General features: G+C 45.5%; 1 protein-coding gene across 1 annotated transcript in view; it reads left to right on the forward strand.

Moving 5' to 3' along the window:
• The window catches only part of DUS3L (dihydrouridine synthase 3 like), a gene marked incomplete at its 5' end in the record, with an annotated part of 52,814 nt that extends 30,624 nt beyond the window's left edge, over positions 1 to 22,190 (forward strand). Inside the window, 4 exons of the mRNA XM_082259277.1 lie at positions 780 to 855; positions 4,734 to 4,922; positions 14,166 to 14,294; positions 21,929 to 22,190. Coding sequence (XP_082115403.1) covers positions 780 to 855; positions 4,734 to 4,922; positions 14,166 to 14,294; positions 21,929 to 22,001 — 467 coding nt within the window. The 3' untranslated portion in view covers positions 22,002 to 22,190. The remainder of the gene's footprint in view (positions 1 to 779; positions 856 to 4,733; positions 4,923 to 14,165; positions 14,295 to 21,928) is intronic.
• Positions 22,191 to 22,906: the final 716 nt, after the last annotated feature.

Raw genomic sequence — 22,906 nt, forward strand, 5'->3', positions numbered from 1 at the left:
GAAAAAAAAGATTCCTTGCAGTGGGGTTGTGCCTCTGCAATGCAAGGGTTAATAGTTTGTTTCGTTCAGGGAAGAGGAGAAACCATTTTAATTTCCTGATCCTCAGCTCTCCCGGCAGTTGGCACTTCCCCCCACAGTTCTGCATTGGACTTCCTTTGGCATCCCCCCCATCCAGAGCCGGGCTATGGACTCTACTCTGGTCCTGATGGCAGGACCCTAGACTGCTAGAACACAGGGGTGCAGAACCAGGGAAAGGTCTAGCTGTGGGGAGGAGCGGAGGATCAGGTAAGTATATTTCCTTTTATTGTTCTCTTAGGCACAAACGAGCAAATATTCCTTGCAGTGGGTGCACAGTCCCACTGCAAATAATAACTTTGTTTCGACTTTAGTTGGACTTTAAAGGGAATCTTTAACTCCTAATACCCTGTATAAGGCGTGTTGTTTTGTCAGACATTGCCCAAATGATTCTCCCCTCCCATCCGTTCATTTGTTGAAGCTCTGAGTCCAATCCATTTGTAAGCTTTGTGCCATTTATCGACTATTTACACAGGTTTATTGACCTTTTCTCCTCCCAAACATGATAGTCTTTAGGCCTGGCGATTGGCTGCTGGGGCCCAAGCACTGCATCCTGGGAGGAAGAGTGTCCTTCAACCAGGATAATGAAGGACATCTTGTAGCGGATTGGGAGGAGGAGTATATAACAGCCAGAATTTGGGCTTTTCATTGATTGAAGAGGGGATTCCACTGTAAGCTCTTAATATCAGTGCTTGCTTTTACAGGAAATGGGGATATATTCTCCTTTGAGGATGCTAATCGAGCGATGCAGACTGGGGTTTCAGGAATTATGCTGGCAAGGTGAGTATCCAAAAGAAAGGTTTGAAGAACCTCCGTACATCACAAAATTCTACAGTTCACAAAGTAGATTATGTCAAAGGTTTAATATGTATTCATGGCTGAGTATGGGATAGTGTCAGGAAATTTACAATACAAATGTCCCCTACTTGGATCTGTGCTCCCAGGGGGAAGGATCGGACAATCACCATTACCACTGTGACTGGGTGTCACAATGGTCACTTGATTAGGAGACTGTCCCGCCAACTCCTGTACATTAGTACAGACTAAGAGCTGTCTTTGACAGCTCAGTCAATGTACTGGGAGCGTGCTCTAAGCACTCTTAATGCTGCTCAGAGCCCATGCATTAAGTGTGCAGCAAGAGTTTAAGAAAATTCGTATAAAACTTTCCTCGATAATGGTCAATGAGAAACTCTCAGCCATTTTGAATGATAAATTACGCCTGTTTGAAAAAACTTGGGAGCCCTGGATCATATATCTTTCAGGAAACACCTAGAGCCCACACGTGGTCCGTGTGCCTTGGATCCGAGCAGTATGGTCGCACAGTCTACCCTATTTACTTCTTTTTCTAAGGGAGGAGGCTGCTACCTTCAACCCCCAAATTGCTCGACAGTACAAGAGTGTGCAAGGCCAGGAACGTGATCTGCATGCACTATGCTACTTCACTATGGAATTCTATGTGGTCTAATTCCTTTTTGCTACATGTTCCCTGGTTTTTGGTATGTTACTGAATAGACACTGCAGAAGTTTCTTCTTTGTATGCATTTTGCAAAACTTACCAATAAAAACTATTGGAAAAGAAAAGACATTGGTATAACTGAAGCAATAGATGAATCGCAGCATGCAACTTCTGGCGTTTTGAAGAAACACTCTGGCCAGAGCTGAATTTGGAGTCAGAACGAAATAATCCAATCTGGATAGAATAAGGGCAGCCCCCCCCCCCCCCCCCCCGAACTTGCATGTGGGTGCTCAACGGTGCGTACTATCGATTCAAGGGGTACGACACCTGACTCCGCCGGTGCGGTCTCCTCTGCCGCCATGGGATTTGAACTTGGTGCTCTGTTTTACAGAAGCCTCCTTTTGAATACATTCGGGAGATTCCCCTGCTTACGCTGTGTAGCACCCTCCTAGGTAGGTGCTAGTGATAATGTTTTTGAGCCTTGTCTGTTTACCAGAGGGGCTGCAGGTAAATCTATATTGTTCTCTGCCTACCAGGGTGCAGAATCAGTTAGTGAGGTCTGCTTATTGTGCTCAGTATGCGATTCATTATGTCTAGAGAGTATTTCACACTGGTCCAATAGGGAGGCATGTTGGACAGTGGGAGGAAACCTGACAAATGCATGCATAGGCTTTTGTACAGTCCTGGTGATTGGCAGAGGGCAGGTCACCTCGGTGCATTCTGGGATACTGTATAAAAACCAGGAGCACATGTGCTGCGGGGTCTTTGGCTGGAGAACAGAGTCCTGGAGGGAGGGTGGCGGTTGCCTCCTCCTCTGTAGCAGTGGCATGTGGTCTCAGGAGGTCGTCCTGAGGGCCAGAGGATTGGAGCTGAACCCTGGAGACCCTAGAAAAACAGTATCGTGAGTACAGGGGCTTGTGTCAAGGGGCCTGACCTGAGGGGGGACACCCCAAGAGTAGGATAGTCAGTGGATGGGTGTCGGCAATCAAGAAAGAGGATACTGAGCAGAGTGTACTGAAGATAACCTTAGTTCATCAAGTCATCTTAGGAAAGAGACAAAGCTAAATTCACCCTAGTGGCAACAGCCTAGCTGTACCGAGAGATAGAAGTCCTCCAATATTCTACATAGGTCATTCAGAGTATCCCACTATTCCCTTCTCCCAATCCTAATTTATAATAAAACACAAAAACTACCTACCCCTCGACTGATTATTGGAGTGAGCCAAGGAGAAGTGAGAGACTGTGCATGTCAAGGTTGCTAATGGTAACTCAGGGGGACCCACTAGTGTGAAATCTGGCAGTCCTCAAGGGGGCAATGCTACAGCTGTCTCAGAAGGTAGTTTTTTGGTTGCCATCACCTCTGCTCGCAGGGTTTTAGAATTGGCGGCGCTATCTTGTCGTACGCCCTATCTGGTGGTCCACAAAGATAAGGTGGTTCTTCGTCCAAGCCCATCGTTCCTACCTAAGTTGGTCTCTGACTTCCATTTTAAGTGAAGACATTGTGTTGCCTTCCCTGTGTCCCAGGCCCACTCATCCCAAGGAATTTGCTTTGCATGCCTTGGATGTGGTTCGTGCAATATCAGGTGTATCTGGCAGCCACGGAGTCTTTCCGGAGGTCAGACTCAATCTTTGTCATCACAAACTGGCTGAGAAAAGGGCCATGTGCTTCTTCTGCGACCATTTCCAGATGGATCAGACAGTGACTCAGGCCTATTCTATCAGGGGTCAGGTTCCACCTTTCCTTGTAACGGCGCACTCTACTTGGGCGCTTAGTGCTTCTTGGGCCTTCTGTCCTCAGGCGTCAGTGGTGCAGGTTTGCAACGTGATCACTTGGTCATCGGTGCACACTTTCACAAAACTCTACGAAGTGGATGTGTTGGCATCTGCAGATGCTTCATTTGGCCGCAGTTGCAGGCTGCTGTTTAGATGGTCTGTTCCCTCTGTGGGGATGTATTCAGGTTGGGCTCCAGATGTTTTTTTTTTGAGCTCCTGTTACCTGGTTGGCTCTAGAGTTTTAGCCTTGGGATTTTTTATTGTCCCACCCCTTATGTTTGGTACTGCTTGGGGATGTTCCTATGGTTCCGAATATGGAGTGCTGTGTCCGTCAATGAATGAAAGGGAAAATAGGATTTTTGTACTTACCGTAAAATTGACGGACACCGCACCCACCCTTCTATGGAGTTTTACTACTTCTGACACTGCTTGTTATTAAACTGAAGGCCTATAGAGAGGGGGATATATTCCAGCTAGGTTATATATAAGGATAAACCTATGCGCTACCAAATAGAGAGAAGGAGACGGAAATGAGGAGCGAAAAGAAGAAGATCAATGGAGCACCAGAAATCTGCAGCTAATTCTGTAGTGTCACCACATACAACAAAGTATAAAAAGGAATTCCAGCTAGGACTGCCTATAGGCGTAGCCAAGTCTTTTTTTCTGCAAAATGTTCTACTACGGTTCTGAATATAGAACGCTGTGTCCGTCAATGAACTCTGAGAAATGGATTTTACAGCAAATACAAAAATCCTATTTATTGCTAGAAAATGACTTGGGACCAGCAAACATTATATATTTTCTGAAAGCAGCGGCCCTGGAGAATAAAATTATGGTTTCAGCAATTTGTTATGTTACGATATCTGCTAAGCCGTTCATCAAATTCTAATTTTCAGGAAAAAAATACACTTAAATGCATTTATAGTGCACGCAGACACAATACAATATCCAATATTTTGGTAAAATATAAAAGCTGATGTTGCACCAAGTAGATACCAAACTTGTCAAGATTTTTAATTTCACATGCCTGTAAAATGGTACATATATTATACATACAATGGTATGTAAAAACTACAGTACCTAAAAATCTCCACAGGCGACGCTTTAAAAGCCCTTCTAGGTTTCCAGTATAGATTCTTGCAGTTCTCACTCTGACATTCGTGACAATACCTCACGTGTGATGCAATCACCATTTACATATGCATGCACGACCTACCTACGCATTCGCATTTGCGTATGAGCATTAGGGGGGAGGTGCTTCATAATTTTTAGTTTTTATTTTATTTACATTTCTTTTTTTTTAACTGCAGAGGATTTAGTGCAGAAAAGGTGAACTTAATTTTTTTCAGAGCAGATAGATAAATGTGTGAGGAGACATGACCAGTCCATGTGCGGTCTTTTCTCAGACTATCTTCTGTCTTGGTTGCAGGGGTGCGCTGGTAAAGCCTTGGCTATTCACAGAGATTAAAGAGCAGAGGCACTGGGACATTTCCTCCTCTGAGAGATTTGATGTTCTCCGAGAATTCACCAACCACGGCCTGGAGCACTGGGGCTCGGACACACCAGGGGTGGAGAAGACAAGGCGGTTTATGCTGGAGTGGCTCTCCTTCCTCTGCAGGTAAGAAAGAGATGTACAATTTATGCATCCATTGGTATGTTAAAGATCAGATCAAGGCAAAAAAAAAAATAATTCCTTTAACTCTCCTATGTATTACTTAAGAGATGTCATTCTGTTTGTTTAGATTTTTTTTTACTTTTATTTAGATTACTTCTTTAGCTTTCTGGAACCCCCAGCACAAGTGGAGGGCTAGATGTGTCAGCCATTTGGGTTCTGTTTCATTACACTGTGCTGTCAGTTTATTACTTGGTGCCTGATGACTGAGGGAGAAAGCAGAGTGAGGAATGCTTCTTTATTGTCCAATCGGGAGCAGGTAAGGCCTCTTTCACACTTGTGCGACTTGGGAATGCAAAATCGCACCCAATGAGTACTGTTCATATATGTGCGTCTTCAAGTCGCAGAGACTTCAAAGTAGTACCTGTACTACTTTGGTCCGACTTTGATGTCAAGATTACACAGGCATTGCTTCAAGTTGCGTCAAAGCTGTGTCAGTCGTGCGACTTTCAGGTCGTACAAATGTGAAAGGGGCCTAAGTGACCAAGATGTAATATATAGAGGAAACCTGACATGTTAGAAATCCAAATGCCACCATTGCTGAATTCCTAAAGAAAGGGTTGGAGGCCCGGCTGTCATACTGATTCATTGGTGTCCAATAGTTTTTGCAGCATTGACCTCAAACAAAATATGCAAGTCAGAAATTCTGCCTGTTCTGGCTGCTTCCCTGTCGGTGATTCAGGAAATGCTAAACGCAGTGGTCAGGATAACAAGCATTGTCAGGAAATCGGCCCGCAAGGGCAACTTTATGTATTTTTTTTATTTCATGTTTGCTTTAACTGTATAAGAGGTTTGATACCTAACCATCTTGTTTTGACAATGACTGAACAGAACAGTTTAGCTTTCAACTCCAGTAATTATAATCTTCCTGCATCTGGTATCGTGTGATCATTTTAGTAAAGAGATGCTTAAAGTGGTTCTAAAGCTAAAACATTTCTTACCTTAATGCATTCCTGTCCTCAGTTGGTCCAGTGCTGTGCTCGGCTGCATCTCTTCTCTCTCTTGAACCTCGACTATGGGGACTGAGGCAGCAGTGTGAGCCATTGGCTTTCAATCAAATGCTCTGAGGAGAGAGTGGGGGGCGGGGACATGCTGTTTGGTCTATAAACAGACAGCCCAGCTCGGGAGCGCACCCGCATAAGTGCCCACACAGCAGCCGGCTTGCTGTTGGGGCAATCACAGAAGAGGAGAAGCAGAAAGTGCCAGCAGGGGACCCCAGAAGAGGAGGGTCGGGGCCACTTTGTGCAATACCATTGCACAAAGTAGGTAAGTTTAACATGTTTCATTTTGTATATATTTGTTTTTTTTGTTTATATAAAGGTTGACATTTGGAATAAACAGTTTGACAAAGCACATCATGTCTTGTAATTTGTAATTGAACCATTGAGAATAGCGCACACATGCACAAAGTTGCTTTCAAATCTTGCAAGGCTACTTAAACACCTGCTCTTAATAAGTAAATATGGGGATTTAGCCACACCATATGGCCATATTGTGCTTAAGCCCACCACTGCGTCAAAGTACCCCATTTTTTAGTGGGTCTTACACTATTCATAGAAAAGATAATCCGACTTCTGAAAATCATGGGGCATACTCACTCCTTACATGGGAGAAGTTTGTTACAGGTTTAGTCCTGACCAGACTTCTGGGTGGAAAACCCCACTGTCCCACACCAGTACCTCGTTATCATTGTCCACCTGTAAATGGTTATAGGAGAGGTCCCTTTTTATATTGCAGTTTTAGCATAGGAATCTGCAGCTAGCAAACTTCTCCCATGTAAGGAGTAAGTATGCACCATTTGTTTTTAGAAGTGGGATTTATCTTACTCCTTACATGGGAGAAGTTTGCTAGCTTAGAAGTGGGATTTATCTTTTCTATGAATAGTGTAGGACCCACTGAAAATGAGGTACTTCGACGCAGTGGTGGGCATAAAGTGCAGTTCCACCCATTTTAATAAGTTTAGATGTACGTAATCCCCTTTTCTCTATCGCTCATTGACAGACGTAGTCCTCGGTGATACAGCACCTTCGGGTTATGTTGCCTCCACAGGAGCAGGACTAGACAGGAAATTAAAATGCTCTGGCCACACCCTAGGGGCAGTCCCAGAGGGTATATCCTCTCTCTCTCTGCCTCAGCAAATCAGTTATTTTCTGTCTAGTTAGGAGTAAGGACCTAGATACCTTGCTGGGATCTTCAGTCCTGGCAAGATTTTTTTCTTAAAAAGATTTTTTAGACAGCTTTTTTCTCCAGTGTTCCTGTGAGATCTTCAAGCAAGAAAGCTGAACTGGGCGACGGGCTGGATGTTGAGATCCGGTGGTCACCCCAGTTCAGCCTACTAGCGCGTGCAGGCCATAGCTCCGTGCTGGGTCGGCCGCGACAAAGTCCCATTAAGGGACTGACCCCGCGAGTTAAACGTCTCGCTGAAACGCCAAAGACCATGAGTCACGGCGTCCGTATTGGTCGACAGCCCTCCCGCCCCGGTGGAGAGGGGTACTGTCAGGAGTTGGTGCCCGCCTGGTTCCGGTATGGTGAGTAGTATGTTCCCCCTTTTCCCCTGACGGGTCTTGTGGTGAACGCGGGCCCCTCTCTGTATGGTAAGATAGAGTCCCCCTCTATCCTATAACATGGCACAGATCCCCCTACTTTGAGTGTGATTTTATGTGCAAAAAGCCAGGAGGCTTGGTTTGGGAGCTAACAATCTAATTGTATACATGTTTAAAAGATTGTAATCAGTGGCAGTCTGGGAATCTTACTGTGATAAGAATAAGGTACCTACCAGTCAGAAGCCACGGACATGTAGACTGCCTTCCTAGTCAAATCTCCAGCTATAGCAGGCCTTCCGAACGGCCATGAGGTCCGCCAGGGCCGGTACCGCCAACCACGCCAAAAATCCCCATGCAGAGATAGTGTTGTGTGCCCTGCAGCACACCGCTATTCGGTACAGGCCGCCGCCATTTTTTTTGCTGGATTGCACGAGCCGCCATTTTGGCGTAGCCTCGTGTCTCCAGCATGGGGGCGGCCATGTTTGAAGTGATCCAAACACCTCGTGGAGCTAGGGGAGGCGCCGGAAGGCGTGCAGAGGGGCGGAGCCGCCTCCTTTCTTCCTGGGCAGCCAGCCAAAAGACTTCCTGTTTGTCAAGACAGCGCTGTAACCTGTTGCAGTTAAACTCTGAGCATCAAGTGGTGAGCCTGGGGGTCTCTCTCTCTCTCTCTCTCTCTCTCTCTCTCTCTCTCTCTCTCTCTCTCTCTTTCTCTCTTTCTCTCTTTCTCTCTTTCTTTCTCTCTTTCTTTCTCTCTTTCTCTCTCTCTTTCTCTCTTTCTCTCTTTCTTTCTCTCTCTCTTTCTCTCTTTCTCTCTCTCTTTCTCTCTTTCTCTCTTTCTCTCTTTCTCTCTTTCTCTCTTTCTCTCTTTCTCTCTTTCTCTCTTTCTCTCTTTCTCTCTTTCTCTCTTTCTCTCTTTCTCTCTTTCTCTCTTCTCTCTTTCTCTCTCTCTCTTTCTCTCTTTCTCTCTCTCTTTCTCTCTTTCTCTCTCTCTTTCTCTCTTTCTCTCTCTCTTTCTTTCTCTCTCTCTCTTTCTCTCTTTCTCTCTCTCTTTCTTTCTCTCTCTCTTTCTTTCTCTCTCTCTTTCTTTCTCTCTCTCTTTCTTTCTCTCTCTCTTTCTTTCTCTCTCTCTTTCTTTCTCTCTCTCTTTCTCTCTCTCTCTCTCTCCTGGAGGCGGCCTGTCAGGGACGAGGGTCAAGGAAGCGAAGCCTACCCCTATATTATCTGACACCTCTGACTCAGATTCAGAGATGGTCACTGCAGTTGCGGGTCCCTCTGCAAGGGCTGTTACCTCAGGTAAAGCTCCCTCAGACAGTGAGGAGGATGTTTCTTCTCCCGCTATAATTCAGGAAGAAGCATTGGTGGACGCACTAGTTGTGGCAGTGCAGGAAACCTTAAAACTTGAGGTTTTACCGGCAGAAGCAACTGATACAGAGATTCCTTTTGGTACTAACAAGCCCATCAAAACGGTGATGGTTTTTCCTGTACCCAAGTGTTTTGGTAATAAGATTAAAGGAGAATGGGAGCATTCTAAACGTACCTTTACTATTTCCAAGTGTATTGCTAGACGCTATCCGTTTGAGGAATCCATCATTAAGAAATGGACGGTACCACCAGTGGTGGATCCACCTATTTCCAGGCTGAATAAAGCCACGGTTATCCCAGTGGAGGACACTTCGTCCTTTAAGGATCCGGTGGATCGAAAGATGGAAGCAGAGTCCCGCACTATCTTCTCTCTGATAGGGTCAGCATTTGAACCAGTAATTGTTATTGGTCTAGTTTCCCAGACACTTACGGAATGGGCGAGATTGGTACGCCAAGACCTTAGGGGAAAAGATATTCCCCAGGAAACATCTGATTTGATGGAACAGATTATACAAGGGCTACAGTTTATCTGTGACGCAGCCTTGGACACTACTCCCCTATTAGGGCATGCATCTATGTCAGCGGTAATCCTCAGACGTGTGCTGTGGTTAAAATGCTGGTCAGCTGACCTAGGTTCCAAAAAGACCTTGACGAATCTCCCCTTTCAGGGGAATCGTCTATTTGGGGCCACCCTAGATGAAATCATTAAGGATGCCACTGGGGGCAAGAGCACTTTTTTGCCACAGGCTGTTAAAGCTAAGGGACCTCGCAACAAGCGAGGACCTTTCTTTACCGCCCATAAAGGGTTCGCACGCCCGGCTGGAACAAGCGGGAAAGGCAAGACTCCTCCAGGAGGGTTCAAGAAAGGCTGGTCGGACAAACAGAGGACCAACTCAGCCAAACCCGAAGCAAAGGAGTACACAGCCTGAAGGTGCGCCCCCACCCGGTTTGAGGGTGGGGGGACGTTTTCACCGGTATTCAGGACATTAGATCGAGCATCAACTACTACTACCGGTGCGATTCTTCCCTTCCAACATTTAAGTACTACAGGGAGCGGTAGTCACCGTTCCCTGAATAGATCTTTTCCTTTACCTTTTCCTAAGATTAGTCTCAATTCCCCACAGGAATCGGATCTGGTTGACCAGACAGGCCAAGAAGCCTCTAGCCGGGTGACTTCGGTCCCTGAGGTTCAACCAGAAAAGATCACCCTTCCTGATAGCAATCAGGTATCTGATAAATGTGTGGGAACAGAAAACGACCAGACTTTCTCGGATGGTCGGGGCCAGATAGCTCTAGGGACGCCTGGTTCAGATCCAGTCAGCACCAGTGGTCCTAGAAATTCTAGGCTGGCCTCGTCAAGCCGGCCTGGCCGACTTGGACAGGCTAGTCGCAGACGTTCCTCAGGGAGTGTCTGTGGTCTCAAGGACCAATTTACCATCGTGCTTTACAGTCGCTGGTTTTAATGGCCTGGCCATTGAGACCCAAGTACTGAAGGACAGAGGTTTGTCAGCTTCAGTCATTCCTACCCTTATTAAAGCAAGGAAAGCGACTTCCAGCAAGGTCTATTATCACACATGGAAGACTTATATTGCGTGGTGCGAATTTTTAGGATTTCCTCCACGTACCTATTCGGTGACTCGAATATTGGCTTTTTTGCAACAAGGGGTTGAGCAGAAGCTAGCCTTGAGCACCATCAAGGGTCAAGTTTCAGCATTAGCAATCTTCTTTCAAAAACCTTTAGCTACCAAGTCCTTGGTGCGGAATTTCATCCAGGGGGTGCGGCACCTGGCTCCTCCAGTCCGCGCGCCCTTACCGCCCTGGGATCTTAATTTAGTTTTGACGGTTCTACAGAAACCTCCCTTTGAAAACATCAGGGAGATTCCCTTGCTTACTTTATCCCAGAAGGTGGCCTTCTTGGTGGCTATCACTTCTGCTCGCAGGGTGTCAGAACTGGCTGCATTATCATGCCAGTCCCCATACCTAGTGATTCATAGGGATAAGGTTGTACTTCATCCTAAGCCATCCTTTCTTCCTAAGGTGGTTTCAGATTTTCATCTGAATGAAGATATTGTACTACCTTCCTTGTGTCCTCAGCCCAATCATCATCGGGAACATGCGTTGCATTCCTTGGATGTGGTTCGGGCAATCAGAGTATACCTGAAAGCTACGGAATCATTCCGTAAGACGGATTCACTTTTTGTGATCACGGATGGCCCCAGAAAGGGTTTGCCTGCATCTGCCGCGACCATTGCCAAATGGATTAGACAGACGGTGGTACAGGCTTATTCTATTAAGGGTCAGAGTCCTCCGTTCCCTGTTAGGGCGCACTCCACTCGAGCGCTCAGTACTTCCTGGGCCTTTCGCCATCAGGCGTCAGTGGTCCAGGTATGTAAGGCGGCCACCTGGTCGTCGGTACATACCTTTACAAAATTCTATAAAATTGATGTGACGGCATTGGCGGATGCCTCATTTGGCCGCAAGGTTTTGCAGGCCGCAATTTGAGGAGACCGGTGGTCTACCTCGAGAGTTTTTTTCTGTTTGAAAAATTTCTTTTTTGTTGAGTCTCATCATTAAGGATGAGCATTGTAAACTTCTAGTTGGCACCGGTTGGGCCTTCTAGATTGGGATTTTGATTTCCATTTTCCCACCCCTCATTTGTGATACTGCTCTGGGACGTCCCGAAGGTGCTGTATCACCGAGGACTACGTCTGTCAATGAGCGATAGAGAAAAATGGATTTTTGTAAAATCTTACCGTAAAATCCTTTTCTCTTAGCTCATTGACAGACGTAGTCCCCGCCCCTCTGTTTTTGAGTTGGGTTGGGTTAAAATCTCTAAAGACTGCTTTTTGACATAACTGATTTGCTGAGGCAGAGAGAGAGAGGATATACCCTCTGGGACTGCCCCTAGGGTGTGGCCAGAGCATTTTAATTTCCTGTCTAGTCCTGCTCCTGTGGAGGCAACATAACCCGAAGGTGCTGTATCACCGAGGACTACGTCTGTCAATGAGCTAAGAGAAAAGGATTTTACGGTAAGATTTTACAAAAATCCATTTTTAAAAATGCTTTTTTTGCAAGGAAATACCTTTTTTTTTTTTTTTTTTTTTTTTTTTCTTTATTCTTCCGCACTTCCGCGTCCGGCTGCCTATAGGCGATAACGTCACTAGGCGATTCGCAGAGGATGTATCCCAGCAGCCCTTACGAATCGCCTAGTGATAAAATCTCGCATTATTACACCGGCACCAGCTGTACTCAGGGATGGATTGCTTGGAGTCCGCGCTCAGCCTCGCCTCCTATCAGTGAGCTCTACGGGATGTATTGCTTTGAGTCCACGTTCCGTTCCGCCTTTGCGAATCTCCTAGTGACGTAATCGCCTATAGGCGGCCGGACCCAGAAATGTGGATGAATGAAGAAGAAAAAAAGGTATTTCCTTGCAAAAAAATTAAAAATATTTGACATTGGTAAAAGCATTTTCAAAGGGGATTACGTACATCTAAACTTATTAAAATGGGTGGAACTCCACTTAAGCACAAAATGGCCATTAAATCCCCCATATTTACTTATTAGGAGCAGGTGTTTTCAAGTAGCCTTGGAAGATTTGAAAGCAACTTTTTTTTTGTGTATGCGTGCGCTATTCTCTATGGTTCAATTTGTATATTGTTCTTTATAGCAGCAGCAACCTTAGAAATGTGTGATAGGGTGTGCCCCCCGATATCTTGTTTGTGATTTGTAATGACATACACAATTGTGATTAAACTAATTATCATAAGCAAACCTACATCCTATTAAAAAACAAGTATTGCAAGGTATCAAGTCAACATTTCTCGGAAAGGATATTTTGTACCCTGAGATCAGCAGTGATATTGTGATTAAACAAATAGTCAAAGGTAAATTTGCATTGCGTTAAACTTTAACTATAGCCTGTTAATTCAACATCTCTCGGAATAGGAAGGATTTTCCATCAGTCATACAGTCGAAGGCCAACTGTACACAGCGCAAATTTCTTTCCCGAAACCAGGCAGCGTTGACAGGGGAATCGGTAATTGTCTTCACCCCGCGGGGGCGGACGGGGAAGCCATCCTAACCTGGAGAAAACCGTGATTTTCACTAGCGGCTATAGCAGCTAGAATTCACCTGGCTGGTTATACCCAAGTTGATCGATCGATCAACTTGCCATATTCAGCCTGCCCATTAATGGTTCAACCCGTTTATGGCTGGTCTAAGCCAATGCAAACCAGATTTTTCATTGTACAAGTAGGAGTGAGTAATTTGTATCGTTAGGCCTCTTTTTTCAGGTGGAGTTTGTTGCATCTGTTCTGTGTATATCAGCGGCATTCTCAGGCTGTAAAAAAAGATGGTATATACTTAATTGGTGGTCCATATAAGATTTGGCTGGATGAATATTGCGGAAACCAACCATTAATTCTGGCATTCATTTATGAAAAAGGCTTTTACTGATCCCTTATAATTCAGGGGTCCACCTCATCTGTAAGCAGCCTTCTTCACTGGGTGACCCTGGTTTTTGGTGGAGGTTTCTACTATCAAAAGAAGTACTAATATAGGATTTTCCAGCCCTTTATCATTTTGGACTGTCTGCAGTGGTTTTACTCAATTCTATTCATTTTTTGTTGGGACTGATTTGATATTTATCACAAATTATTTGCACTATATTGATTCATGTTTATTATGTATGTTTGTGGATTCTATTATTAATTAGCACCAATCACTTGGGCTATTGGAATACCCCATTAATAATTTTCTGTTGGCACATGATATTGCACAGTTGGTTAGGATTTATTTTATTTATTATTTGGTTGAGCGCAACTATTATATTTCACTATATAAGTTTGTTAATAGCTTGATTTTGCCAGAAGATAGAAGCAGAGAGCAGTTATTGGTTTACATTAGGGGGACAGCGCCTTTCTCAGAATTTTGCTTTAATATGATCCCTGTGATTGGCTGTCACAGTGGTCATGTGGTTGGCAGCCTGTCCTACTGGCACCTGATCCCAAAAAGTAGCTGTGAGTGACAGTGCAGTCACAGTGCTCAGTGCGATTGAGCGTGCTTCCAGCACAGAACAGCAATGGCAACTTCACATACACATGTAGCAGCCCAGCGCTAAAGCTGCTGCCATATCAGAGTATGACCAACAGAATGGGTTCAGACTATTCTAATTTCTGGCTTTAGAAAAGCAGCCTTGTATAATATGTTATTTAGCACAAGCAGTTCACTGGTTGTACTTGTTGAAAAGTTATTTTTTAAGCCTGTTTTTTTTTTTTGGACACAGGTATATTCCTGTTGGCTTACTGGAACGTCTGCCTCAGAAGATCAATGAGCGTCCGCCCTACTATATGGGAAGAGACTACATGGAGACATTAATGGCGAGCCAGAATGTGGGAGACTGGATAAAGATCAGGTGATTAGTTTTAGAGCGTTTGAGCTGCTTCATTGGTTCCCATATCTGACAGTCTAATGTACCTTCCATAGTGAAATTGGTGTCTGGGTCTCCAAACTTTACAAACAAAGGGCCAGTTTATTGTCCTTCAGACTATTGGGGGCCCAGACTGTGGCCAGTGGGAGTAGAACATCCCCAGGGCTTGGTGGTCAGTAAAAGTATAAAAAAAAAAAAATACATAGTGTCTTGTCAGTAAGAGGAGGGATAGTGCCCCATCATTGGTATTAGCGGGAGGAATAGTGCCCCATCATTGGTATTAGCGGGAGGAATAGTGCCCCATCATTGGTATTAGCGGGAGGAATAGTGCCCCATCATTGGTATTAGCGGGAGGAATAGTGCCCCATCATTGGGAATGCTGCACACAAGATGCAAAATGTTATTCTTCCTCCTTACCGCCCACTGTGTATGTGTATATGTATGTGTGTGTGTATGTGTGTATATATATATATATATATATATATATATATATATATATATATATATATATATATATATATATATATATATATATAATTACTGTGACATTAATTACCAGGGTTATGGTAGCAGCTAGCTACCATAACCCTGGTATGTTTTTATACAGTGGGAAATTTGGCATCCAATAAAAGTGGTCCCGGTGGCAGGATTACCACGTGATTACTTTTATATGCGGTGGGAGAGGTGCCCGCCACTTTCCAGTCGTTTCCCCGCTTACCAGAGCAGTTGGTAAAAGAGGAAATGATCCGATCCCCTTGAGCGATGGGTGGGAAGTCGAGTGAGGGCAAGATGGCCCCCACTCTACTCTATGCCCTTGGAGGACCAAGGAGAGATGTTTGATGTCACTTCCGTCCTACCGGTCTTAAAGGGCCAATTTTTTTTTTTTTTTTTGGGTAAGTGTAAAATTCCTGTTCTCTTTTGTTCATTGACAGACACAGCTCCTGTCATTCTTGACCATTGGGTTATGCTGCTCCCTACAGGAGTAGGACACTAGGCAGAAAAAACTTCTGGCTACACCCATGGGCAGTACCAGGGGGTATTCTCCCTCTCCCTGCTATAGTCTCTCAGTTTTTTTCTGCCTAGTTAGGAGTAAAGACCTAGTTCCTTGCTGGGATCTTTGGTCCTGGCAAAATTTTTTGGATAGAAAATGTTTTCCTCCCTGGATTTTTCCTGTGAGATCTGCTATCAACTGCCGGACTGGGCGACAGGCTTGATATTCTCGATCCAGTGGTCACCCCAGTCTTGCCAGCGAGCGTGCACAGGCCTCAGCTCCGCGCTAGGTCGGCTGCAACATAGCCCCACTGGACTTTCCTCCTGGCCAACAGCCCCCCATTGATGGAGAGGAGGATCTGTCTGGAGCGGTGCCCACCTGGTTCCTGGTATGGTGAGTAACTGTCCCTCCTCTACCCCTGGAGGGGTTTGGGATAGAGGAGGCGGCCATGTTTGTGTAGTCCAGTGGCCATTTTCTTGTGGTTTGCATTGCAAATAGCAGCGGCCATGACAGTGGAGTCCCGTGGGTGGCTATTTCACAGTGGGAGCCTCTCCTTATCCCCTGGTGCTGACTCCTGGATCATTTAGCTTTCTGATCGCAGCGCGTGTAGTGCAGATTCTCCTGGTGATTGCAGGTGCCTGTGTTGGCGGGTGATGAGTCATGGTGGGGTCCTCTCCCTCTCTGCTAAGGATCACTCTGTGCCTTGTGCTTGACGACCGAGTGGTGCTGCCAGCGCAGTGGGGGTTGTCCCTTTGCAGTGTTACACTTTTTGTGGGGTGACTGGTCTGGTGACTCATGGAGTCTTTGGAGCACGTTTCCCCATCTGAACCCCCTCCAGGTCCCAACCATCCATCCATCTATGCACTGATGGCGGCCCTGGATTCTCTTGTGTCCCGGGTGAAGGCGGCTTGCGGGCGTCGGGCTAGCAAAATCTTCTGATTGTGAGGAAGATTCCTCCACGTCTGCGACCGTGCACGAAAAGGCGCTAGTAGATGCACTGATTGTATCTGTGTGTGAGACCTTGAAGATGGAGGACACAGCTGAAGCTGCGATGGAGGCACAGGTACCTTTTGGCACTTACAAGCCATCTAGAGCGGCAAAGGTGTTCCCTTTTCCTGACTATTTTGACAGAATTGTCGCTAAACTAAACTCCCTCCTGCCTTTGCTGAGCTGGTGAACCAGCTGGTCCAGGGGCTGCAGTTTATCTGTGATGCCTCTTTGGATGCGGCTCCCCTCCCTGTTTTGGCAATGGTTCTTTGGCATGTCTTTTGGCTCAAATGCTGGTCTGCGGACCAGACTTCTAAAAAGGCCTTAACTGAGCTTCCCTTTCAAGGAGATCGCCTGTTTGGAGCTACCCTGGATGACCTCATTCAAGGTCTCACAGGGCAGAAGCATACATTTCTTCTGCAGGCTACTAAGGGCAAGGAACCTCGTCATAGATGTGGACCTTCCTTCTCTGCTCTTAGGAAGTTTTTTTCGTCCCTCAGGGTCGACTGACAGGGGCTCAAAGCCTTTCAGGGCTTCCTCTGGTTGATCCAAATGACCCTGGTCTGGCAAGCCGGGAGCGGGCTTCTCCAGGCCCACGGACTAGGCTTCTTCTGCATGAAGGTGCTCTCACCCGTATTGGGGGTGGGGGGATGTCTTCATTGGTTTTTGGACCCGTGGACCTCCCTGGTGCAAGACAAGTGGGTCCGAGGAATTCATTCGGTCCTGTTACAAGATCGAGTTTCGCTCCCCCCCCCCCCCCCGGCAAGGTTTTTTCCTTCCAACCTGCGCCTGTCCACGGACCGCTTGCAGGGTCTGTTTGGGGCGGTACAAAATCTGTTCTTTCAATGGGTGATCGCCCCGGTTCTCAGGGTTTTTACCTGTTTTCAGGGTTTTTACCTGTTTACAGTTCCCAGGAAGGAAGGTGAGGTGCGTTCAATCCTGGACCTCAAGGAGCAGAACTGCTTTGTGGGGGTACAGAAGTTCAGACTGGAGTCCATTTTAGCGGTGGTGGCCTCTATAGATATTAAGGATGGCTATATTCACATTCCAATATGTGCCAGTCACCAGCATTTTCTCCGCTTTATTGAGGGAGAAGAGCATTATGAGTTTTTGGCGTTACCCTTTGGTCTCACCTCTGCTCCTCGGGTCCTCACAAAAGTGTTGGCTCCGGTGTTAGCTTTGCTACGCCAATGGGGGATCGCAGTACTGGGCTACTTGGATGATCTCCTTCTGCGAGCGGAGTCTCCATTCAGCTTTGGTGGAGAACCTGGAGATCACAATTTGAACTCTGCGGGAGTTCGGCTCGATTCTGAATCTTCAGAAGTCTGCCCTGGTCCTGTCCACAAAGCTGCACTATTTGAATTACACATTGCAGGCTGTCCGGCTGGGGAGGCATCCTCTGCAAGCAATCTGTTTAGGGGATCTGGGCGCTGGAAGAGTCCAGACTACCGAATTAATGTCCTGGAACTCTAAGCGATCAGACTGTGTCTGGATCATTGGACGGATCATCTTCAGGAATGCCCAGTGTGCATTCAATCAGACAGTGCCAGGGCCGTGCTTATGTCAGTCACCAAGGGGGCACAAGAAGGGCCCTGGCGGCTCTGGAGGTAGCCGGCATTCTAAGGTGGGAAGAACGGTTTGTTCCAGCCCTCTCCGAGCATGCACAATCCCAGGTGGGAAAATTGGTGGAAAATTGGCAGACGGATTACCTCAATTGGCAGGCGTTGGACAAAGGGGATTAGTCCCTTCATCTGGAGGTGTTTCATCAGCTTTCTCCTGGTGGGGCACACCTGAGGTGGATCTGTTGGCGTCTCGGCTCAACAGAAAAGTGCAGAGGTTTGTGGCCCGGTCAATGGATCCTGTGGAAGACGCCACAGCCATGCTGGTGGCCCCGTGGGATCAGTATCGTCTGATCTACGCCTTCCCTCCTCTCAATCTTCTGCCCAGACTCCTACGCAGGATCGAGGCAAAAGGGATTCCATTCATCTTAGTGGCTCTGGTACGCTGATCTAGTGCGGCTGGTTGCCGACGTCCCTTGGAAGCTTCCTCTCACGGAGGATCTGCTGTCCCAAGGGCCAATCTTCCATCCTGCTTTACAGTCACTGGCTTTGACAGCTTGGCTGTTGAACACCAGGTGCTAAAAGTTAGAGGTTTGTCTGAGTCAATGATTCCTATGTTGATGAAGGCTAGGAAATCTACTTCTAGGAAGATCTGCCATCATCCGTGGATGACGTAAATAGCGTGGTGTGAATCGCTTGGGGTTCATCTTCTGTTATTTTCAGTGGCTCGGATCTTTTTTTCCAACGATCTTTGGCCACAAACTCCCTGGTGCGTACCTTTTATTCAGGGTGTCCGGCATACGGTTCCTTCAGTCCGGGCTCCGTTACCCCGTTGGGATCTTACTTTGGTGCTTTCAGCTCTACAGAAGTCTCCCTTTGAAAATATTCGGGAGATTCCTCTGCTTATGCTGTCCCAGAAGGTGGCCTTTTTTGGTGGCTAGCACTTCTGCACGCAGGGTGTCCAAACTGCAGGCGTTATCCTGTCGTTCACCTTATTTGGGGGTTCACAAGGATAAGTTGGTGCTTCCCTGTGTCCCTAGTCTAAACATCCTAAGGAAATTGCGTTGCATGCCTTGGATCGGGGAGTTAGGGTGTACCTGGCAGCTACGGAGTCTTTCAGGAAGAAAGACTCATTATTTGTGCTCACGGATGGACCTTGCAAAGGGTTGTCTGCTTCCTCTGCGATCATTTCCAGATGGATCAGACAGACGGGTGTTTCAGGCCTATTCCATCAGGGGTCAGGTTCTTCCTTTCCCGGTCAAGCAGCACTCTACTGAGACGCTTAGTGCCTCCTTAGCCTTCCGTCATAAAGCGTCAGTGACACAGGTTTGCAAGGCAGCCACTTGGACGTTGGTGCACACTTTTACAAAGTTTTATAAAGTGGATGTGTGGGTATCTGCTGATGCTTACTTTGGCCACAAAGTTTTGCAGGCTGCTGTTTAAGAGGACCTGGTCCTCTTTGAGGGTGTATTGTTTTTTTCAGGTGGGCTAGGGTTGTTTTGGTTGAGACCCTGTTGCCTGGTTGGCTAAGGTTTAGCCTTGGGAATTTATTTACCGTTTCCCACCCCTCATGCTTGACACTGCAATGGGACATCCCAATGGTCAAGAATGACAGGAGCTGTGTCTGTCAATGAACGAAAGAGAAAATACAATTTTTGACTTACGGTAAAATCAATTTCTCTTATGTTTATTAACGGACACAGCACCCACCCCTCTGTCAAGTTATTATTCTCCTAACACTGTTTGAGTGACTATAGCAGGGAAAGGAAGTATACCCCCTGGGACTGCACATGGATGTAGTCAGAAGTTTTTTCTGCCTAGTGTTCTACTCCTGTAGGGGGCAGCATAACCCAATGGTCAAGAATGACAGGAGCTGTGTCCATCAATGAACATCAGAAAAATGGATTTCACGGTAAGTCAAAAATCCCTTTTTTTTTTTTGGGCTTTTAATCACTTAAAGATCAGCCGCCGCAGATATACTGCGGTAGGCTGGCTCCCCTGCACAAACTGCCATATGGGTACGGCAGCTCGCAGGAGCGGGGCGCGTGTGCGCACCGGCTTTCTAGCCCTGCAGCTAAGCAACGGGTCTGGTGGCCGCGATGGCCGCCGGGAACCCGGCGATGGCTGCAGGGACTGACAGAAGGCTGCAGGGACTGACAGAAGGCGGTCAGTCCCTGACACCGCTCATCTGTCACTGATTAATACAGGGCTCCTTTGTTCCTGTTATTTTTCGGAACACTGGAGCCCTGTTTCCACCAAGTCTGGCCCCCACACAGTAAGAATCATCCCCTAGGTACACATTAAAAGTTTTATTAGTTTTTTATAGAAAGAATAACAAACAAGCATTACAGGTTCAGCAAACAATTAACAGGTGCATAGCCATACAATGATAAAGATTTTGTGTTCAAGGGAGCAAATATAAACCAAAACGGGAACACTCGGGCATCCCTTGCCTGAAACTTGCATCATCAAATGTAGTTAGGTGAGAGCCTGATCATGCCTGGTTCTGCATCCCGAAGAGACGCACAGTTGTCAGTTAAAATAACGCAGTGCCGAATCACAAAAAATGGCCTGGTCATTAAGGGGGAAAATCTTTCCCGTCCAGAAGTGGTTACGTGTAAAATTGAGAGCCTCCGCCTTTTTGACCCCAGATCTCGCACAAAAAAAGAGGCCCTGTCTTGTTTATTTATATGGGATGTTTACATTCCTTGTATTAGGAATAAAAATTATCCAAAAAAAAAAAAAAAAAGACAATGTAAAAATAAAAAGTGAAATAAATAAGAAAAAAATAAAAAAAATTTAAAGCGCCCTGTCCTTCCGAGCTCGCACGCAGAAGCGAACGCATAGGTAAGTTGCGCCCACATATGTAAAACGTGTTCAAACCCCGCATGTGAGGTATCGCCGTGATCGTTAGAGCGAGAGCAACAATTCTAGCACTAGACCTCCTCTATAACTCTAAACAGGTAACCTGTAAAAAAACTGAAAACGTCGCCTATGGAGATTTTTAAGTACCGTAGTTTGTCGCCATTCCACGAGCGTGCGCAATTTTAAAGCATGACATGTTGGGTATCTAGTTACTCAGCGTAATATCATCTTTTACTTTCTACAGAATACTTAGGCTAAATTTAGTGTTTTCTGGGTTTTTTTTTTTATTTAAAAAAAGTGTATTTTTTCCAAAATAATTGCGTTTGTAAGACCGCTGTGCAAATAAGGTGTCACATAAAATATTGCAGCGATCTCCGTTTTTATTCCCTAGGCACAGTGATGGAGAACTTTGGCACCCCAGATGTTGTGGAACTACATTTCCCATGATGCTCATGCACTCTGCAGTGTAGTTGAGCATCATGGGAAATGTAGTTATAAAACATCTGGGGTGCCAAGGTTCGCCATCAGTGGACTAGGATCTCTGCTAAAAAAAATATATAATGTTTGGGGGTTCTAAGTAATTTTCTAGCAAAAAATACTGATTTTAACTTGTCCTTAAGTAGTTAATAAAATAGCCGGAAGGAAAAATTCTGAAATGATTTATAGAAGGCACAAAGCTAGGGTGAACTTGGAACACTGATTGTAAGGCAGATGTTCTCATCCAACATCAGTACCTGGCCTCACAAATATTATTTTGGCTAATTGGGCATAAATTCCCAAAGACACACTCCAAAATCTTAATAGAAATCTTTCCCAGGAGATTGGAGGCTGGCATGGGGGGGGGGCAATTGCATAATAATGCCCATGGTTTCAGAATAGAATGTCCAACAAGCTCATATGTGTGTGATGGGTAACCTAGAAACTAACATACTTTCTGAATCATTCACCTATAATAGGTAAGCAGATGAGTAGTTCTGATCTCACAAATAGAGAGCCAGGCAGCTGGTATGTTCAGTAGAGCGGAGAAGTGGCAGCCCCCCATAAATCCTTCGAGATTTCCTTGCAGTTGGTACATGATGAACAGAAGTTGGGAGGGGCTCAGGCCTTATTACTGTGTATGGTGACTGGATAAAATTTCTGAAAAATGCTCGCTGTGCATCTAGATTACGTCTTCCAGTTTATAATTGTGTCTTTCTGTTTTTTTTTTTTTTCTGCAGTGAAATGCTGCTGGGACCCGTTCCTTCAAACTTCACCTTCCTCCCAAAACACAAAGCAAATTCTTACAAATGACTTCTTTTATTTCAAACACTTGCCCAATGGATGGATATTTTTATTTTTTAAATAAATTTATTGAATGTAAAGTACATTGGATTTGTTCTTTTGAAACCGAGCTTGGGGTACAGAATTTGGAGACTGTTCGGTAGATTTATTAATGACAAATAGACTGTGCAATTTGCTAGTGCAGTTACTCGTTTTCCACAGGGCTTAGTAAATGTGGTAAAGCCCTGTTGATTTCCATCATTCAATCGCATGCAAGCAAAAAAATGCTGTTTATTTTCTTTGCGCTTGATTGGGTATTCTTTACAAATTGAAGCTTTACCACTTGCACTAAGCTCTGGTTAAATAAGTGCAACTACACTTTCAAAGTGCACAGTTTCTATCTTAGTAAATTCACTCCCGTATGTTTAGGAATGGAAATATCTTTGAAGTGTATGTAAGCCCAAGAAAAAAAATTAAAGTCCTTCTAAAATCTCTAGGTTTTTTTTTTTTCTTTTTAAGTGATAAACAAGCATTTTCAATGCAGGTTGGTATGTTAAATGTCTGATACAATGTTTGCGGATAAGCCTGCTTTCCAGACTCAGCCCTCTGTTTAGGTGGCTTTAAATAGAACACATTTAGCTCCACTGCCAATTATGTCAACTTCTCCCCAGGACTCCTGAAGTCGGCCTTTTTTGTGTTTCTGTGGTTTGGGACAACCCCCTCCCAAAGCAACTAGGACCGTATAGGTAGATCAGATTTCACCTGAGTGAACTATGGCCTCTGTAATTTACAGGTAAGAACCTGAAAGATTCTTTTAAAAGGGTGCAGGACAGTGCTGTTTTTTAAAAGGCTTTCAGTAAGCATAGTTGCCTATTTCAAAGGGCAACATAACTGAAATAAATTTTTCTAGTAATTTAAAGTAGGCATCAGAATTT

The sequence above is a fragment of the Pelophylax lessonae genome (genome assembly GCF_965119305.1).
Source record: "Pelophylax lessonae genome assembly, chromosome: 5".
Taxonomy (NCBI): domain Eukaryota; kingdom Metazoa; phylum Chordata; class Amphibia; order Anura; family Ranidae; genus Pelophylax; species Pelophylax lessonae.